Source organism: Manis pentadactyla, chromosome 11 (genome assembly GCF_030020395.1).
Source record: "Manis pentadactyla isolate mManPen7 chromosome 11, mManPen7.hap1, whole genome shotgun sequence".
NCBI classification, from domain to species: domain Eukaryota; kingdom Metazoa; phylum Chordata; class Mammalia; order Pholidota; family Manidae; genus Manis; species Manis pentadactyla.
The window spans coordinates 47,092,422-47,109,980 of NC_080029.1; the positions used below are offsets into that span (position 1 = coordinate 47,092,422).

Below are 17,559 nucleotides of genomic sequence, written 5' to 3' on the forward strand. Positions count from 1 at the left end.
TGCTCCTAGAAATAGATTGTTTAGAATAATTAATTGTTGCCATATTGTTAACAAACAATGCAGTACCATCTGGACAGAGCTTGTGAAAGAAATACTGTATTTGAAGATAATTTTATTATTTGTATTTTACCATATATTATTATGTTGCCCCAAATTCTGTTGAAAAGCACTTCACAGTTTTTAAAATATAGGATGACTTTATAATTTTAGGTTGAGAATTTCTTCTGCATGGGATCCCCACTAGCGGTTTTTTTGGCACTGCGTGGCATCCGCCCAGGAAACTCTGGAAGTCAAGATCATATTTTGCCCAGAGATATTTGCAACCGATTATTAAATATTTTTCATCCAACAGATCCAGTGGTGAGTTGCAAATGTAGACATTTTTCTCTCAATATCAAATTGTTCCTAAAAGAATCTGTAAGAAATCTTTCAAGGTACCACTGAATTAATGAGAAATAGTTCATTTATCTGATTATATTTGCATAGGTTCATATTTTTAAAACATTTGTGTTTTGATTAATTTAGAGCTCAAGAATTAAAATACCTTGGCGATGATCCATTTATGTTACAGTATTAGAGCATAATGTAAAATATTATTTCCTCCAGACAACATAAAGGACAGGAGTCTTTCAGACTTTTGAATTAACCAATTATGATAATAACCTAGCAATCATAAATTTTGAAGATCCCCCTTTAAATACTTTCTTCTCCAAAGCATGCTACACAATTGAAATATGTTTAGGAGATGTTCTTAGAAACGGAAGTATTTAAATATAATGTATTAAATATGAGAAAGTGGAAGAGTTTATGTTAGCCTGGTGGAATTATGAAATTTGGGGTTTTTACAATTCTCTATTTTTGTATTATAAATAGTTTTTTTAATACAGGCGCTCCAAGGATCTTGCATTCAGGTAAAACAGTGTAATGCCAAGTAAGATTTTTAGATGAGAAAAATGCTTTATTAAATCTTTTTGAGGACCAGGGTATATGTAACTAAATTTAAAACAAACTTTAAATAGCATTCACTCTCTGAAAAGTAGCTTTATATAATTATGTGAAGTCTTTTGAAAGATCTTAGCTAATACCAAAATAATATAGCATTGATTAAACACGAGAATTTTAGAAAATTTCCCATGTTAAAGAATCAAAACTGCTGTATTTGAGAAGTAAGTTTCACTGAACTGAAATCTGATACTAGATTCACAAATAGACTGCACAGTCTTGGCCAAGTCACTTCTGAGACTGTTTTTTACCTGTGTGATGCAGATAATATTTTACCTTCTAAGGTTGCTAGGATTAAGTAAACTGTGAAAACACCCAGCTAGACATTAAATATTTCCTTACCATACATTCATTTTACTCATCCTCTTAAAGCTTGAAAATGAACTTGAGTTCATAGGGGAACTCTGAGCTTTTAGTATATACCCTGTCCTTTGTATAACCTTAAACTTTGTTATAAAGAAATGTTCCAAACTCGTTTTATTACTATTTTTATTATTCATTTTACAGTTTTTCTTTTTCTGTGATCTTTTTTTTTAATTTATCTTTTGAGAGGGCATCTCTCATATTTATTGATCAAATGGTTGTTAACAACAATAAAATTCTGTATAGGGGACTCAATGCACAGTCATTAATCAACCCCAAGCCTATATCTCAATAGTCTCTAATCTTCTGAAGCATAACAAACAAGTTCTTACATGGTGAACAAAGTCTTACATAGTGAAAAAGTTCTTACATGGTGAACAGTGCAAGGGCAGTCATATCACAGAAACTTTTCGTTTTGATTCTGTGATCTTTTTTTAAACAATGCCTTTTTAATAGTGTATGCCAGAACTGTGCTAGGCAGTTTTAACAAACAGTATCTGTTCTTCCAACATCCTTGTGAGGTGGGAAGTATTATCTCCTTTCTATGAATCAAGAAATTGAGGCTCTGAGACCTTGTGACTTGGTAAGTGTCATACAGTTAGTAAGTGACAGAGGCCAGAAAATGAATTCAGGGAATTCTGATGCCACAACCATTGCCTTTTCTGCTATATCATCCCTACTTCACATTAGACAAATGGTTTTATATCAGCATCTAATTGTGCTGTTATTATATTAATCTATTTGAAAATAGTTTAACTTGTGCTCCCAAGAAAAACCGACTTACTTGCTGTGTTCCAGTTTACTGCTTCAGCTTTGTTTGTGAGGCTATTATAAGTCTAATTGTTAGATGATATCAAAATATAATAAAAATGAATCTATTTCTCTGAAAAATGAATTAATGGGTACTGTTAGCCTAATCCTTTTTCCATAATTGTCATCATTAAAGACATATAATTTTTCCATATATGTCATCATTAAAGACATATAATTAGACCAACAACACATTATTAGCAATGAACAAGTAGAAATAGATGTTAGAAATATCAGGTTTTTTTAAATTACCTCTACAGTCTACTAAGCATGCAATAGAATAAAAATAAACAGAGTTTACTAAAATCCAAGCATTGTGCCTTAATGTTGTGTTTCTTTGAATTCTTTTAATCAAGGCTTATAGGTTAGAACCATTAATACTGAAACACTACAGCAACATTTCACCTGTTCAGATCCACTGGTATAATACTTCCAATCCTCTACCTTATGAGCATATGAAGCCAAGCTTTCTCCACCCAGCAAAAGAACCTACCTCAATTTCAGAGAATGAAGGCATTTCAACAATACCAAGCCCGGTGACCTCTCCAGTCTTGTCCCGCCGACACTATGGGGAATCTATAACAAATATAGGCAAAGCAAGCATATTAGGTAATTTCTCTTAAGTATTTCTTACCAATAAGAACTTTTTATATGGGCATTAAATTTTGGGTACTTGAAAATACTTTATGTAGTACAAAACATCTAACCATTAATTCCCATGTTTAGAATTAACTACCCCTCATTGTTTGTATTTGAGGGCCAAAAGCCCAGACATTCTCTAACTAGGTCAGACCTTTAGTTTTAGACTATGACATAGCTTTGATGGGCAAGAAAAGGTCTGGGAGTCAAGTCCCTCATTTAATCTTACTGCAAGATCTTGGGCAAGTCACAGTTTTTAATGCTCTGCTTCCTCATCTGTAAAATGAGGGAATACCCTCACCAACCATTTCTCTGTTCTGTGTGTGTCCTAAAACTCTCTCTTACTGTGTCCTCTGAGGACCACAAGAATATTTAGTTTCTCTTCGAATGATCTCCAGTACCATCCACAATGTTTGGTGTAGCACTGGAGCTCAATTATGTGCTGCTTGAATTTGTCCCTGCTTTTGGTTACAAGTCACCTTAATAGAAAGTGCCACAATATGCTATAGATATGCTTTATCTGTTGGATTCATTGCTAGTTCACTTTGTCACAGTTTATTGATAACTTTTTAGAACATTGACTTCAGTAGTAAGCATGTCTAGTAAACATATGCCCATATCAGTGGCATGGTTCTTTTATTAAAGTTTTTATCTTACCAAATACTTAAACAATGATCACTTGAATAAAATAGAATCTTTATATCTAAGCCATATTCCTTGAGTTTGTACAACTGTCATTCTATTCAACATCATTTACATTTAGAAACCTACAATATAAATTATAATTTTATTATGTTCCTACCCTGAAAAAACATGACCAGTGGGTGGTGCTCTTTAGCTTGGTATGTGGTGTAATTCAGCAGAATGACTGCCCTGTTTTGTGAAATGCAGGGGCTGCTAGCATTGGAAAGGGACTTGGAGGAATGTTGTTCTCAAGATTTGGACGTTCATCTACATCACAGCCATGTGAGACATCAAAAGACTCAGTAGAAGATGAGAAGAAACCAGTTGCCTCGCCTCCTACTACCATTGTGGCAACACAGACCCTTCCACAGAGCAGCTCTGGCTTTCTTGATTCTGCATGTTAGTTCATACCATTCTTTTCTTAAGTTTATACTTTATCTTTTTGAAACTTGTGGAGGGCAGAGAGGATTAAGATATTAACATTAGCAGTCAACTGTAAAGCATACTCAGCTTTTAAGGAAAAAATGCTTTTCTTCTGATTACAGTTTAAGAATAATCCCCAGGTAAATGCAGTTTTACTCTCTGTACTGGTGAATTAATAGTCAAGAACATTAATTACCAGGGCTTGTAGCACAGGGATCTTAAGCATCAAACATGAAACAAATTTCTTTGGCGTAAACACCTCCTGATTTTTATAAAGTAGATTTTTTAAAAATATTGTCTTCTCAACCTTAAAAATTCATGTAATTGCTTCAAACCTGTGCTGTATGTACTCTTGATACTTTTTTTAAAACTGCTGTGCCAAAAGCCATGCTGCTACTAATCCCCACAGTTCCCTTCATCCAACCTAATTATAAAACCTTCAAAGCTTAAATTGCATTGGATCCACTCTATGGCTTCTAATCCTATCCCAGCTACCTAAAGTGACTATTAGGTACTCAAGAAGTGAGAGAATGAGTGAATAGTTATGCTGGACTTTGCATTAGAATGGAACTTTTTTTCAGTATTTGTAAGGTTTAAAATCTTGAATAGGTGTGAAATTCAATTCACTTAGTATACATTTACTTCAAAAGGTCTACAGGTGAACCTTATTTTTAAATGTCCATTGAAATAAGACTAATAAGTCAAGTCCTATTTTTCCACTGACTTATATATAAGGAAGTGTGGATTCTGAAACAAGTTACCTTCTTTCTGTAACTATAGCAAAAGGAAAACTTCCTTTCTCTGAAGATTTTTAAACAGATTTCATTTCAGGTACTTGTAGCTGTTTTCTTACCGTGTCTGCTACTCCAAGTTTTAAAATGACCAACCAGCATCCACTGACATCCATAAAACTTACTTAAAAAGGAAGTTCAGGTGTGACAGTCCTAGAGGCTGGATTTTTCTCCAGTCAACCTTACTCTAGGATAATTATCCTGGACATTTCTGATTTGGACATTCCTATTTGGCTCAATAGCAATTTTTTTACTTAATCCTATCTGTGTCAGACTCAGAGTAGTGACAATTTATAATGGCAAGCCTTTGAACACTCTCTAGTAAACTCATTTTAGACTTTGATATTTGTACAAAATTCATATTTTAGTTTTTTTACAAAAGTTCCTATGCTATTGCTGACTTAAGCTCTCACTTCTGCTTAATATCAGAAATGTAATTGTGAAAATATAATATTCTATTGTGACATGCAGATGCCAAAAGAAAACTAAACTTCTGAGGATATATTTTTTCAAAGGATTTTGTAAGATGGGAGGTAAAAAGCCACAATTCCTTGCAATGTTAACGTGTAACAGTGATGCTAATAAACATGAGGAAGGATGAAGGAGCAGAAAAGCAAGGTAGAATTTGAGCCCCAGATAAAGGGTAATGAAGACAGTAGAATCCATAGGATCTGAGGGCAGAAACTATTTTTTAGTTTCTTTACTGTTTAACATAGTAATCTCAAAACGATAATAGTGAAACCTCCTATTCTTTCAGGACAACAGTCAGTAAGAAGTGCTTAGCTGTATTACATCATTATGTTTTCATAGCTTAACAAAATACATTTTCTGTCATTCTTGCATGTAAATTCTTTGTTGGTCCTAATGGTAAGTTCCTTGTCAGCTACAAACTCAGCTAAATATGAACTGTGTCATGAATCTAATTACATATATTCATCTCTAGACATAGATGTAATTATTAAAATTGGATCTGCCTTTTAAATTAGATCCCCAAGATGTGCCTTACTAACTCATGGACTTGCTTCAATAATATACTCTTTTGTATAGTTCTGATTTAGATAAATTTCTAATGTCATAATTGCTAGTTTGGCTTTATCTTGCAAATCATAAAACCTTTCTTCCTTAAATCTTCTTTCTGGAATTTGGTCATTGTGATCAGGTGATTATTCTGGCTTCCTTCATTCTGCTCACATTGATTGCCTCAGTTCTTCTTGATAACCTTTATTATGAAGCTACCAACTTTGATTCTCTTGCTTTTGTAAGATGGACACAGACTTTGAAGTCATGATCACTCAGGGTTTTTCTCCTTGAAGAGTATGTGTTGTCAGTTGAAACCCTTTGTCATCAAGTTGAAACATCTCATATAGCTATTCTTCGATTCTCATAAAAAGTCTAGGCTTATTTCCAGTGGTTTTAATTGTTTCATTTCTTGTGCTCTGCTGTCTTTGTAACATATTATGAAAAGAAAAGATCTGTTTCTTTTTACATTGCTTGCCTCTAGGTTAGAATTTAAGTGAGCTGTAAGTTTGGGGGATATCTGGTATTAACAGGTTATAGCATTGTATTTCCAAGTTAATTAGGCTTACATTTTCCATGAAAGAGGCCCTCACAAAAACCAAAGTGTGTACTTCTTTATGTATGCTAGGTTTACTCAACATATTATTTGGGAGTATTGCTCTAACTTTTGGCTGCTGCATCACTGAGGGCCATCTGTAACCATCAGCCAACTCTTTACAGCATCTTGTGTTTTTTTTTCACAGATTTCAGACTTCAAGAATCGTTCTTTAATCTCCCACAACTTCTTTTTCCGGAAAATGTAATGCAGAATAAAGATAATACCCTCGGTATGGTATATGTCAGGAATAGCATTCAGAATACTATGAAAATGATCTACTTAGACCTCTTCCATTCATTGAAAAATTGAGGCAGTTCTTCTATAAGATAAGCTTGAATGTTACCATTGTAGAATATTTTATATGTATTTTCTTACTGTATTTTCTAATTTTAAATGGTAATGGTCCTGATTCGCAAGTATTGGCGAGCCTCTTAATGTGCTAAAATATATGATCCTCCTGCACATTCCTGCAAAGAAGGAAGCTCTTACAGAGGGAAAAAGAGCATTAGGCCATTTTCTTTCTTTATTGTCCTGAAAGCATCAAAGAGGTTCACTATTCTTTTCATGTAATAAACTTTGATATAAAAGGGTTTCATAGTATAAAGAATTTAATCATTCCTAGTTATTTCAGGTATCAGTAAAATTACTACTTAGGGCTATGGGTATGAAACAGCTGATACCTGATTTCAGCACAGGTATTTAATGTTCTTCAAGAGGGGGTAGGTTTGCTTTTAAAAAAATTAATATTACTGAATACAAGAGATTTTTCTGTCTCTCTGTTTTCAATGTATCACTGATGATTAATTTAACCAGCTTAAAATCATTATTATACTATTATTAAAATAATTTTATCATTAACTGTCATTTTTTTTTCCACAGTTCCTGTCTTTTCTAAAAAAAATACTGGATTTTTGTCTTTGACAAAAAATGTTACAGGTTTTTCCTTGGATTTTTTAACCACATACAATTTTATGATTTCTGTATTTAATTGCTAATTTTCATACTTTTTTCTATTTTCAAAAAAACCTCTTACTTGATATAAATTCCAAAACAGTATTTTAATACAACAAACTGATTTAGTTTTTTTGCTCCATAGCAACAGTTTGTGTTGATCCAACTCCATGAATTCCCCTCAAGAGTGATCTTATATATGCATCCTCTCTGTGGTCCCTGCTCATGTAATAGTCATTTCCATAAAGAAATAGTTTGCTTTGTGTTTCTTGCATATTTCGAGAAAAGAAAATTTAATCCACTCGTACATTTGACCTGCATTCAAGTAGCCCTCATATCTGCTATCTTAAAACCATCCCAACTACTTAAGCAATTAGACCACTAATCATAGCTACACAAACTGATGCAGATAATAATATGTATATAGTTTCTGTTTTCTTTTCCCCTGTTTTCATTAATTCAACAACTGTTTATTAAACATTTACTTTGAGCCAGGATACCAAGGTAATCACTATAAAAAATAACAAGATAAAATAGACTTCAGTGCTGCCCAGAAAGATGTTAAGTGCTGGTGTGGATATTGAGTATTTTCTAGAGGGCATAGATTCTAGTAGGGAAGGTAGGTAATTACATAAATAACTATAATATATGGTAGAAGTGATGAGCCATATAACAAAGATACAGTAAAGGATCCCATCAGTGCTGAGGAATGACAAAATGCTTTCACCTAAAGAAATCATAGAAGACTGTGAAAATAGGATTTGGGCATGCAGAGATGAAAAAACATTGCAGGGAGAAGAAACAGCATAAGCAAAAGTATAGAAGTGGGAAGCACAGAGTATGCAGAGAAACAGAAGTTAGTTTTCTTGAGTACAGCCAAGGATGAGTGGAAGGGAGTAGTTCAGAATATGATTGAAAATTTATTAAACCAGTTGATAGAGGGTCCAACAAATCTGGCCATCTGGAGACCTTTTTTTTAATTTTTTCATCCACATAGGCCATCTCTTGTTAGGTATTTAACATTGGTATATTTGTAAATTAGTGTTGGGAAATGATTTTGGTAAATATGATGTGACTATAAAACTTGCTTTAGTTTTTGTTACTTTTTTCAAATAAAGGATGGTTGGAGACTATTCTTAAATATATTTGGGACTATGATAATTCCTGAATGTCAAACTCCTAACCACATGAAATGAATAGTAGCTCTGAAGCAGTTCAGTAATATTAAGATACAATTTGCCAACAAGAACTCGAGCATAATCTTTCTTAAAATGAATCTTTCACCAGTCATTTGGAAACAGAGTTTCCTTTATTAGTATTTTTAAGTATTTTTCTTGATATCTGCCTGGAGCCAAAAATCATACAATTATGAGCATTATTTATTAAGATACGTAGTTAAGGTCCTTCCATTAAATAGTAGAAATCTGTCCAACTAGCATGCATTTTAATAGTAAGATGCTTTTATTTTTCTCTGTTTTTTAATACTATATCCATGTTAACAATAAGCCTGTGCACAGTAGTCCTGATGGAAGTACAGTATTGATGACACTTCCCCACCACACTGTGTAAATTGCAGGCACTCTCTTTGGTAAACAGGGAGGGAAGCATGCCCTTATGCTTACCTCCTCAGAAAGGAAAATAATCCCTGTTTTAAAACAGTAGAAGCAAACTGCTGATAATTATTAATCCAGCAGTCTTTTTCTCAGATTTAGTTCTCTTCAATTATTCAGTATCTCATTCTTTGTGGATAGACTAATCATTTAGGCACTCAGAAAGGAGGACAAAATAATGATTGTATTCTCCTCAGAGAAACTAGGAAAAAACTACTGACCTGTGTTGTACTACACATTCTTGATTTGCTAATAATGAGAAAATAGGTCCAGGGCAAGTCCATGTAGTTTGGGGCCTAGTTTGACCAAGAACACATCTCACAGCACATAGGGAAAAATGGTGGTCTGTCTAGAACTTCATTCCCTTGGGAATTCTGTGATCTGCATAAAAGGGAGCAAGATAGGACATAGGGCCACCTAATTCCATCCATCCACCTGCAAAACCAACACATATGTGAGGTCAACTGCACCAGCGGCCAGACTGCCTATGGTAAACCTTCTGAGGAAGACAAGGCTCATTAGGTACAAGCCAACTACCTAACTTCCATTTTGACAGGGACAACGAACAGATAAATAGGGATAGGGAAGACCAATCTAGCTAACAATTTTTATTAAGTCCCTATAAGTGATAAAACTGACAAGGCATATAATATGATAATTAAATTTAGCATTAGAGTGTCTTTTATAAGAAAGGTAGTGTTGCACAACCATATTAGCATATCAAGAATAAATTTCAGGGGACTAAAAATCAAAGAGCCAAATAACTCTTGTTATAATGGGGAAAATCTCCCTTTCTTTGACTTTAAAACAATTCAAGTTAAGACCATTGGACTAGAAAGACATTCTACAGTATGGCATCTGAAAGTGAATTAGAAATTATAGCTTTGTGGTCTTCACCAACATTGATGTGAATGTTTCCCATCTCTTCTGTTTTTCTCTTATTTCTCTTTTTTCTTTAAAACTAACTTCAACTTGACGCTTGGCTCTTCTTCATGCTGGAGAATTCCAGTTTCCTCCCTTTTTATCTTCCTGTCTGTTGTGCTGGAATGTACCTACATCTAACTCAAATGTCCAATGAAATACAAAAGATAAAATGATTAAGACAGTATTATCCCACAGTACAAAAGGATTTCAACTCTTTCAGACTTACTATGAATTAGCTTTATTGTAATTAAAGTAAGAAAAATAGCACTTAAGAAAACTTCATAAAAAGCCTATTTATAGGATTTTTAATAACTAATTTGTATTTATGCTCCTTAACTGTAAACCCTATCTGAAAATGTAGATAGATAGAAAATGTAGATAGATCCATGGACAGTTCCTGCCAGAAAATCACAGTTGAATAGAAAAGTAACTGTATGATCACCTAATGGTATTGTCACAAAATACCTATTTAAAATAAGCATTAGCTAGACATATGAAATTATTCTCTAGAGTGGAAAGATTTCCTACATATGATTATCAAATTCCCAGTGGAAAGCAAAACACAACTTTCCAACCTCCTCAGTTTTTACTAGTTTTTCCTTACTCCTGGCACTGAACAAAGAACAGACTCTAAGTGTCTGAGTGATAGTGATTTGGGTGTTTTTTTGTTTTTAAGACATACCCTTCAAAATATTATATGGCTCATTGACAGTTTTTAAAAGAGTTCCTGAAGATCAAAGTATTGTTTTTCTAAGTGATTTATCTCTAAGGATTTGTTAAATGAATTCATTGCAGTTCTCATAGACTTTGATTTGTGACAGTGCTTTTTCTCTAACGGTATTGCAAGGGGTTTTAGGAAAGACTTGATTGAATTCACTGAATCGTGGAGACAGCATTGTTAAAAAGGAACTCCTTCCTCCCAAAGATGACCACATTTCCTCTCAGTTTAACTGTCCTAGTCACCCAGTGGACTCTTTTTTGGACAAACATTTACTGAGCACTTGTATGTCCCAGGCACATGTCAGGCCCTGCTGACTCAATGGAGAATAGGGTGTGTCATGGCTGCCTTTGAGAAATTCAGCCAAGTGGGGAAGAAAACATTGTAGGACTGTAAACAGATGGTTATCATCCACCATGTCTACACAGAGCTAGCTGGTGTAGAGGGTCTCCCCAATAAAGGAGCCTTTGAGTGACTTGTTATACTCCCACAGACATCATTGCCTGGCCCTTAATTCTGCAAGAGGGCTATTTTCCTTATTTTACTGATTAGACACAAAGATGAAATGGGAAAGCCAGGATTTGAGCCCGTTTTCTTTACTCCAAATATACTCTAGATAGCAACTGTAATTTTTTTTTGCTTTCTTCCTTTTTATTCCATACTGACCTGAGCATACAAAGCAAAGGACTCTACCCATTAGAGTACTGAGCTACTTTGGCTCTTCTGAATGTTTCTTCCCATAGGATTAGAGTGGAAGGTCACTAAAATAATAATTATTAGGAGAATCACTTCTGTTAGATAAATCTTTATTCTCAACTCTGCTAAGTCTATATAGAACATACAGTATTGTAATATTCATTCATTTGTTTGACTTCTTTTCTTTTTTAGTGGAATTGGATCACAGAATTGATTTTGAACTCAGAGAAGGCCTTGTGGAGAGCCGCTATTGGTCAGCTGTCACGTCGCATACTGCCTACTGGTCCTCTTTGGATGTTGCCCTCTTTCTTTTAACCTTCATGTACAAACATGAGCACGATAATAATGCAAAACCCAATTTTGATCCAATCTGAACTCTTGAAGGACAATAATGGCCCAAAACTTATTTTTTCTGTTAAAATATATGTGTCAAGATATGAGATTTCAAGTTTAAATATGTTTCATTTTTATTTAGGGCAAGAAATATTTGCATTTAAAAGCACTTTATTTAAAAAAAATTTTTTTTTCCAGTCTGAAAGAAGTTAATTATAGTCTTCAGAAGTCATTTTAATTACTTGTCTGACAGAATCCCCTGCAGAGAATCAAGCAAGACCTGGAAGTAAGGAAGGTTTGGATGAACTGCAAAGTTATAAAATACAATCTAATTTCTCTCAAATACAAAGGCATACTAATGGGTTGAATCTTTGAATCTATCAACCAAAGTATGTTTTAAATCTAAAACGGTCAAGGTCCAGTGTTGTCTATGTAAAGATCATGAGGTGGGATCATTGTTTTAGTTCCACAATTTCTTTGAAAGAATATAACAAATGTGAAGTGTTTGGAGTTTAACTTGTTTAGAAAAACTAATTCTAAAAAAGAAACAATATTTGAACTACTGTATTTATAATTTATTACCTCTAATTGCTTTATTTCAATGTATGAAACATTACTTTTTTTAAATGTTTCTTTGAACAATTTAAGAACCACATTTATTTTCTATAGTGTTAAGACCCCTTTTTCTCAAAAGTCCATCTTTGTACTCTTCAGATGAATATATAGACACTGTGGCATACTTTCAGTATTTTTTTTTTCATTAAAAACTGGTTTTTACACAAATAACACTAGTTCAATTATTTTGAAAAAAATGAACTTTTTATTATGTCACATGTACCTCAGAGAAAGCTAAAGTGTTCTAAACTAGACACAAAGTGCTCCATAATTTCATTAACTTTATTGGCAAATCAGTAAACTGCTTTGGAGTAGTGAGTATGACAGCTATTTTAAATGTATAAACGTCTGTGTGCCAAACATTTAACATATATAAAAGTATGGAATGCCACTAACAAATTTTATTTCTAAAGTGTGTAAGAAAACATGATTGTGATATAAGGCTCAATAGGTCAGGATTCCAAGCATTGGAAGGATTTTCCTCAGCTGTAATTGTTTCCACAGTGCTTTTCATCTGAGGAGCTCAAAGTGCTTTAAGATTCAGTAATCTATGTAGTAGCTCCTTGAGGTAAGTAAATGAGTGTTATTCTTGTCGTACATATTAACATGCTAAGGCACCAAAACATTTGAAGTGCCTTGAATTAGATAACAAAGCACATCAGGAGAGCTCAAACTGAAGCTAGACTTTTATATACTGTTTGGTGACTGATAATTCACATGTGACCTCTCAGTAGTTTGCAAATAATAATAATGGGAGTTACAGTTCATAACTTGGAGAAATAACTGTGCAGCTAACATTTTACCGTGCTTGACTTACAAGTTCTTAGGTTCTCACACACAGAGGAGTACTTAGCAGGGATCATTAGCTGTTTCCACAACAACCAGCCCTCACTTCTGAGTGGCTTCCACTAGCTTCCATCTAAGGTGCTGCCTTTGCTTATCCTGTGAGGAATTTTTTAGCTTCCCAGTAATCACCAAACTGGGAGCAAAGTTGGTCAGTTGTCCATCTCACCTACTCCTTTCTTTAGAGTAGGATCTGTGGCTTACTTGCAGATTTTATGCAGCACCCAGTCCTTTTGTTCATTTTGGCCTTTCATTGAATTTGCACAACATAAAGCACTTTTTTTAGTGCTTAAAAAGATCCCAAGGCTCCATGACCAAATATATGACTCACGAAGAAACCCTTGCTATAAAAGGCTTTTGATGAGATCTTAGCAAGCTGAAGCAATCTCTTTTGAATTTAGAGATTCCTGTGAACTCAGGTCATTTTCATGCCCTGTTTATTACGTAGGTCTAATTTAGTTCTCAGGAAAATTAAACACCTGTCTCATATGACCATATCATTAAAGGTACTTGAGCATATGTTGCTCTACATGACACTCAGATGCCTAAGAACTATAAGGAACTCATTCTTAACTGCTAGAATGTGAAGAGCCATTTTCACTTGAGAAGACTGAAAACCTAGCAAACCTTTTAATTTGAGTAAAAAGAAAAGTGTGCTCCCATAACTATAGGAATATATCTGCTTCCCTTTCTTCATAGTGAGAAAACAAAATCAAGTTTAGCCACATGGAACTTATTTGAATTCTTGAGAAGAGTAACATTCAGAACTCCCTTTTCAAAATATCCTGGATTATTAGACGTGTTTATTTTCAATTCATTATTTCATCAATAGAAATGGTGATTTTGATTTTACAGTACTCTTATTTCCATGTCCCTGCATGTTATCATGGAATGTACTTGTATATACTCAAGTAATATACAGAGTATGTGTAATTCTGGCTCGATTTAGAAGCTAAGTCAGTTACTGAGTAACATTTTGCAACTTTATTCCCGTAAGTACTAAATTGGCCAAAAAGTTCTGATTTTGATACCATTAAAAGTTTATTCTCTATTTTGTGCACATGCTATGATGCTTCTTCTGAGTACTGGTCAGATCTTTCATTTTGAATCCACTTAGGCTCCCAAGAGTTATTGAAACAGAATACAGAGAATATTTTGGATTAAATCTTCCTTTTACTTTAAAATTGGCCTTTTCTAAAGCTTTTGTCCATAAATTGATTTTCAGCAGTAACTGTGCCCATGTAATAATCCAATGTAACTGTATTATAGAACATAGTTATAAAATGTACTGGGTTTCCCAGTAACTACTGCTTTATATGTGAAAAGCCTCAGGAATCTTAGGTTTTACTTGTTTCTGTTAAACAATATTTGTCAGCCTTTGGAAATTCTTACACTGAACATGTTCTGTAGAAGCCCTCAGAAAGTAGCATGTAAACATTCATTCTTACTCTTTCTGTCTGTCATTTCCTCACTGGGGGCTTAAATATTCTGGTTGGCAAGGCATTTAACACACCATGTCCCAGCTTTGCATTCCCCCAAAATGAACACAAAGGAAAGAAATCATCAGTGCAGTCTGACAGCCAGTTCCACCATTCCCTCCAGTGATGGCACTGGAGCCCCTAAAAAGTGAAGTCGGACCAAACCTAGAGGTTCACTGTCAGACCTACAGTAGAGGAAAAATAATCGAATTGCTTTCTGATTAATTGGGGGCTGATTAATATTTCTGTCTTCTCAGCTACTACATCTGGACAATTAAGAAAACTGAGTGTATGTATTAAAATTGTTTTTAGTAATTGTCATGGAAATGGGGCTAAAGAATAGTGATATTAAAGAAGAGTCAAGGCAGAGCTAGAAGAGGATGTAGCAATCATACACTAGAGAATGAACTAGAATTTGACTAAAAATTGTCTTGAGTATTGGGTAGCTGATTTCTGTGATTATTCTCAAGTTTTCTCTTACCCACATTCTGATCTTGCCCTTGGTCTCAAGCCTCTCCAGGAACCAGGTGGTACTCTGGCTGAATATGAAACACATGTGTTAAATACTTTTATGGTTGGGTATGAGCAATACATAAGTTTCCTAACTTCCGTAATAATTGGCCTACATTAAAAAAAAGTTTGCTGTATGTACAAAGAACAGGTTTGGCAGGAAGCCAAAACTCCCACTGAACTCTTAATTTTACTACGTCTAAGATGGCCCTAGGGTGGGTGCGTACAACCTTCACTCTCTCCCTAAATTCTCTTTTTGCCTCAGTCAAGGAGAAAGGAAGTTTCAAGGAAATATTTACAGTATCGAGCTGCGGGCAGTGCACAGAATGGCAAGGCATAGAATTTCATCTCAGAGGTCTCATTCGGTAAACATCGGTGCTGGGATGGCACATCCTGTTTCTTCAATGAGATGTTTGAGATACTTCTAAAGAATCCCAAAATTTCAGGGTTTGTACAGATTTTAGAGGTCTAGTGCAACCCTATTTTAGGTTCACATAAGGATTTAAATAGCATCAAGGTAATGAAAAGGAAAGCAGGGAATGGCAAGTTGGGTTCAGCACAGAGACTCAGACACGGCAGCAGGGAAGGGGCATGATGGCATCTCTAGGAAAAATACCTTTATGATAGTAGAATTCTAAATCTGGAAAGGAATCTAGAGATCATTGTCCAAGGCATGTTCTGCAGATGTTAACAGATGTCTCAGAGAACAAGTTTGGGAAATGCCAAATTTAAAAATTCCTTCCCAGCAGGACTTTGGCAGCCTTTGATTACATTAAATGCAGTGGGAATCTATCTGGTGCAGTGGAAGAAGGGGAATTTTTCCAAACTCGTCTAACCAGACTTTTTTAAATGGAGAAATGCTGATCACATCTAATCCCTTCATTTTACAGATTCCTCCTTTCATGTGATTCTTTCACTTAACAGGTGTCTACTCCACCCTGTAAGATCACATGGTCAGCCAGTGTCAGTGAGAATCAGAACCTAGTCCCCTGATTCCCAGCTCTGTCTTACAGCGTACTGCCTGTTTCCTTCCCCTAGTAGTAGATAGGGAACTCCGCAAGGGCGGCAGCTGCCTCTGTTTCTTTGTGCCTCCTCTCCTCCCAACCTGCAGCCCTCCTGAGTTACCTGATGGTCTGCCTGCAGCAACCTCCTGACGAGTGGCTCAGGCCTGAGCAACCCCACTGGTCTCCTTTGTCCCCAGGTCCTCCTGAAAGAGTGCCCTACCAGGCCTGGACAGACTTCTTTTCAGGTCTCAAATTCAAAGTACCCAGGAAAAAGCAAAAGAATGAAAAAGTTAAGTAAATTAAGAAAAAACAAAATAACAAACATCAGTTTTCCATTCTGATGACAAATGCAAACTTGGTAGGGAAACAAATTGCACAATATTAAATAGTGTTTAATATCCCTTTCATAGTGTTTATAGATGGTCTTTTATCAATTCATGACAAATAGGTCCCTTCTAAAACTGTTCCAACATGGGTTAACTAATAGAAATTTTTAAATTTAAGTACTATACTGTTTGGAGAACAGGAGAGTTTTTGCTGTTCTGTGTGTCTGTGTGCATGTGTGTGTGTGTGTGTTTTCCCCAGAAATAGTCTTTTGGCAGGTGGTTAGCATGAACTTTTCCTCTGCTTTGTGTTTGAATAGGGGTGGGACTGTGCTCAGTATTGTCTCTTACCTTATGGTTTTTCATTTATATGTTACCAGGGTGCAACTGGCTTCCTCCCCACCCTGCAGTTGTCAGGATGTATTGGGGAGTTATTCTTCAGGAAGATTACATCTGCTCTTCTGTTGGAATAAGATGGAAAACAAGTTTATTAATACTTCACCTTTAATGCTCTCTCCTGTAAGACATTGACTATCTGTGAGCATCATTCGTACCTCGCCTGAACTATATGCACACCCCATACCATCTCTGCTTGGCCTCTGAAAAATACTTGACTCCCTGTGAGCTTTGTCATAGAAAAGTATAAGCATTTTCTGGTTCTGAGGCTATCATAATAAATCCAAACTCTGCCAGTAAGAGTCTGGGGAGATTTTTTGCTTTTTGCTCCTAGGTATATTTCTCTGAGCAGCCAGCACTATGATTCTCCTCAGACCCCTACGTTGTTTCCTTTTATGACCTTATGTTCACTCTCCGTAGCGGTACTGCATGCTGTCCATGACTGCAGTAAGAACTCTCAGAAGGTAGCCTTTTTTCTTTTTCCTTTCCTTTGTTACCTCATTTTCGATAGTCAAGGCAGGTTAATTTTCTCAGAATCTTCAGTTTTACCAAATTGTTCCTGTTTTGTCTCTGCAGTGGTATACTTATATGGCAAAAAAAAAAAAAAAAAGACTTTTGATTTTGGAACTATGCAGTTCTGGTTTTTCTCAACTGGAAGTAGTGCATGCACATTTAATAATTTCAAATAATTAAGAGATAAATGTAGTTTTCTCCTGGATTACACTGTATTTCTCGCTGAATTGATCCATTCACCGGAAGCAAGTAATTGTGCCCTATTGTAAACAACCACAGAGTAAGCTGTTCTAAACATCCTTGGAAACATAATCCTCC

General features: G+C 35.1%; 1 protein-coding gene across 4 annotated transcripts in view; it reads left to right on the forward strand.

The window, feature by feature from the left end:
* The window catches only part of DDHD1 (DDHD domain containing 1), a 90,736-nt gene extending 76,668 nt beyond the window's left edge, over positions 1–14,068 (forward strand). For 2 of the 4 annotated variants that reach the window (XM_036918146.2, XM_036918169.2), the window contains 5 exons: positions 211–360; positions 2,532–2,784; positions 3,706–3,897; positions 6,473–6,556; positions 11,419–14,068. In XM_036918146.2, coding sequence (XP_036774041.1) covers positions 211–360; positions 2,532–2,784; positions 3,706–3,897; positions 6,473–6,556; positions 11,419–11,600 — 861 coding nt within the window. In that variant the 3' untranslated portion in view covers positions 11,601–14,068. The remainder of the gene's footprint in view (positions 1–210; positions 361–2,531; positions 2,785–3,705; positions 3,898–6,472; positions 6,557–11,418) is intronic. The other 2 variants (XM_057488456.1, XM_036918181.2) reach the window with 1 other exon arrangement.
* Positions 14,069–17,559: the final 3,491 nt, after the last annotated feature.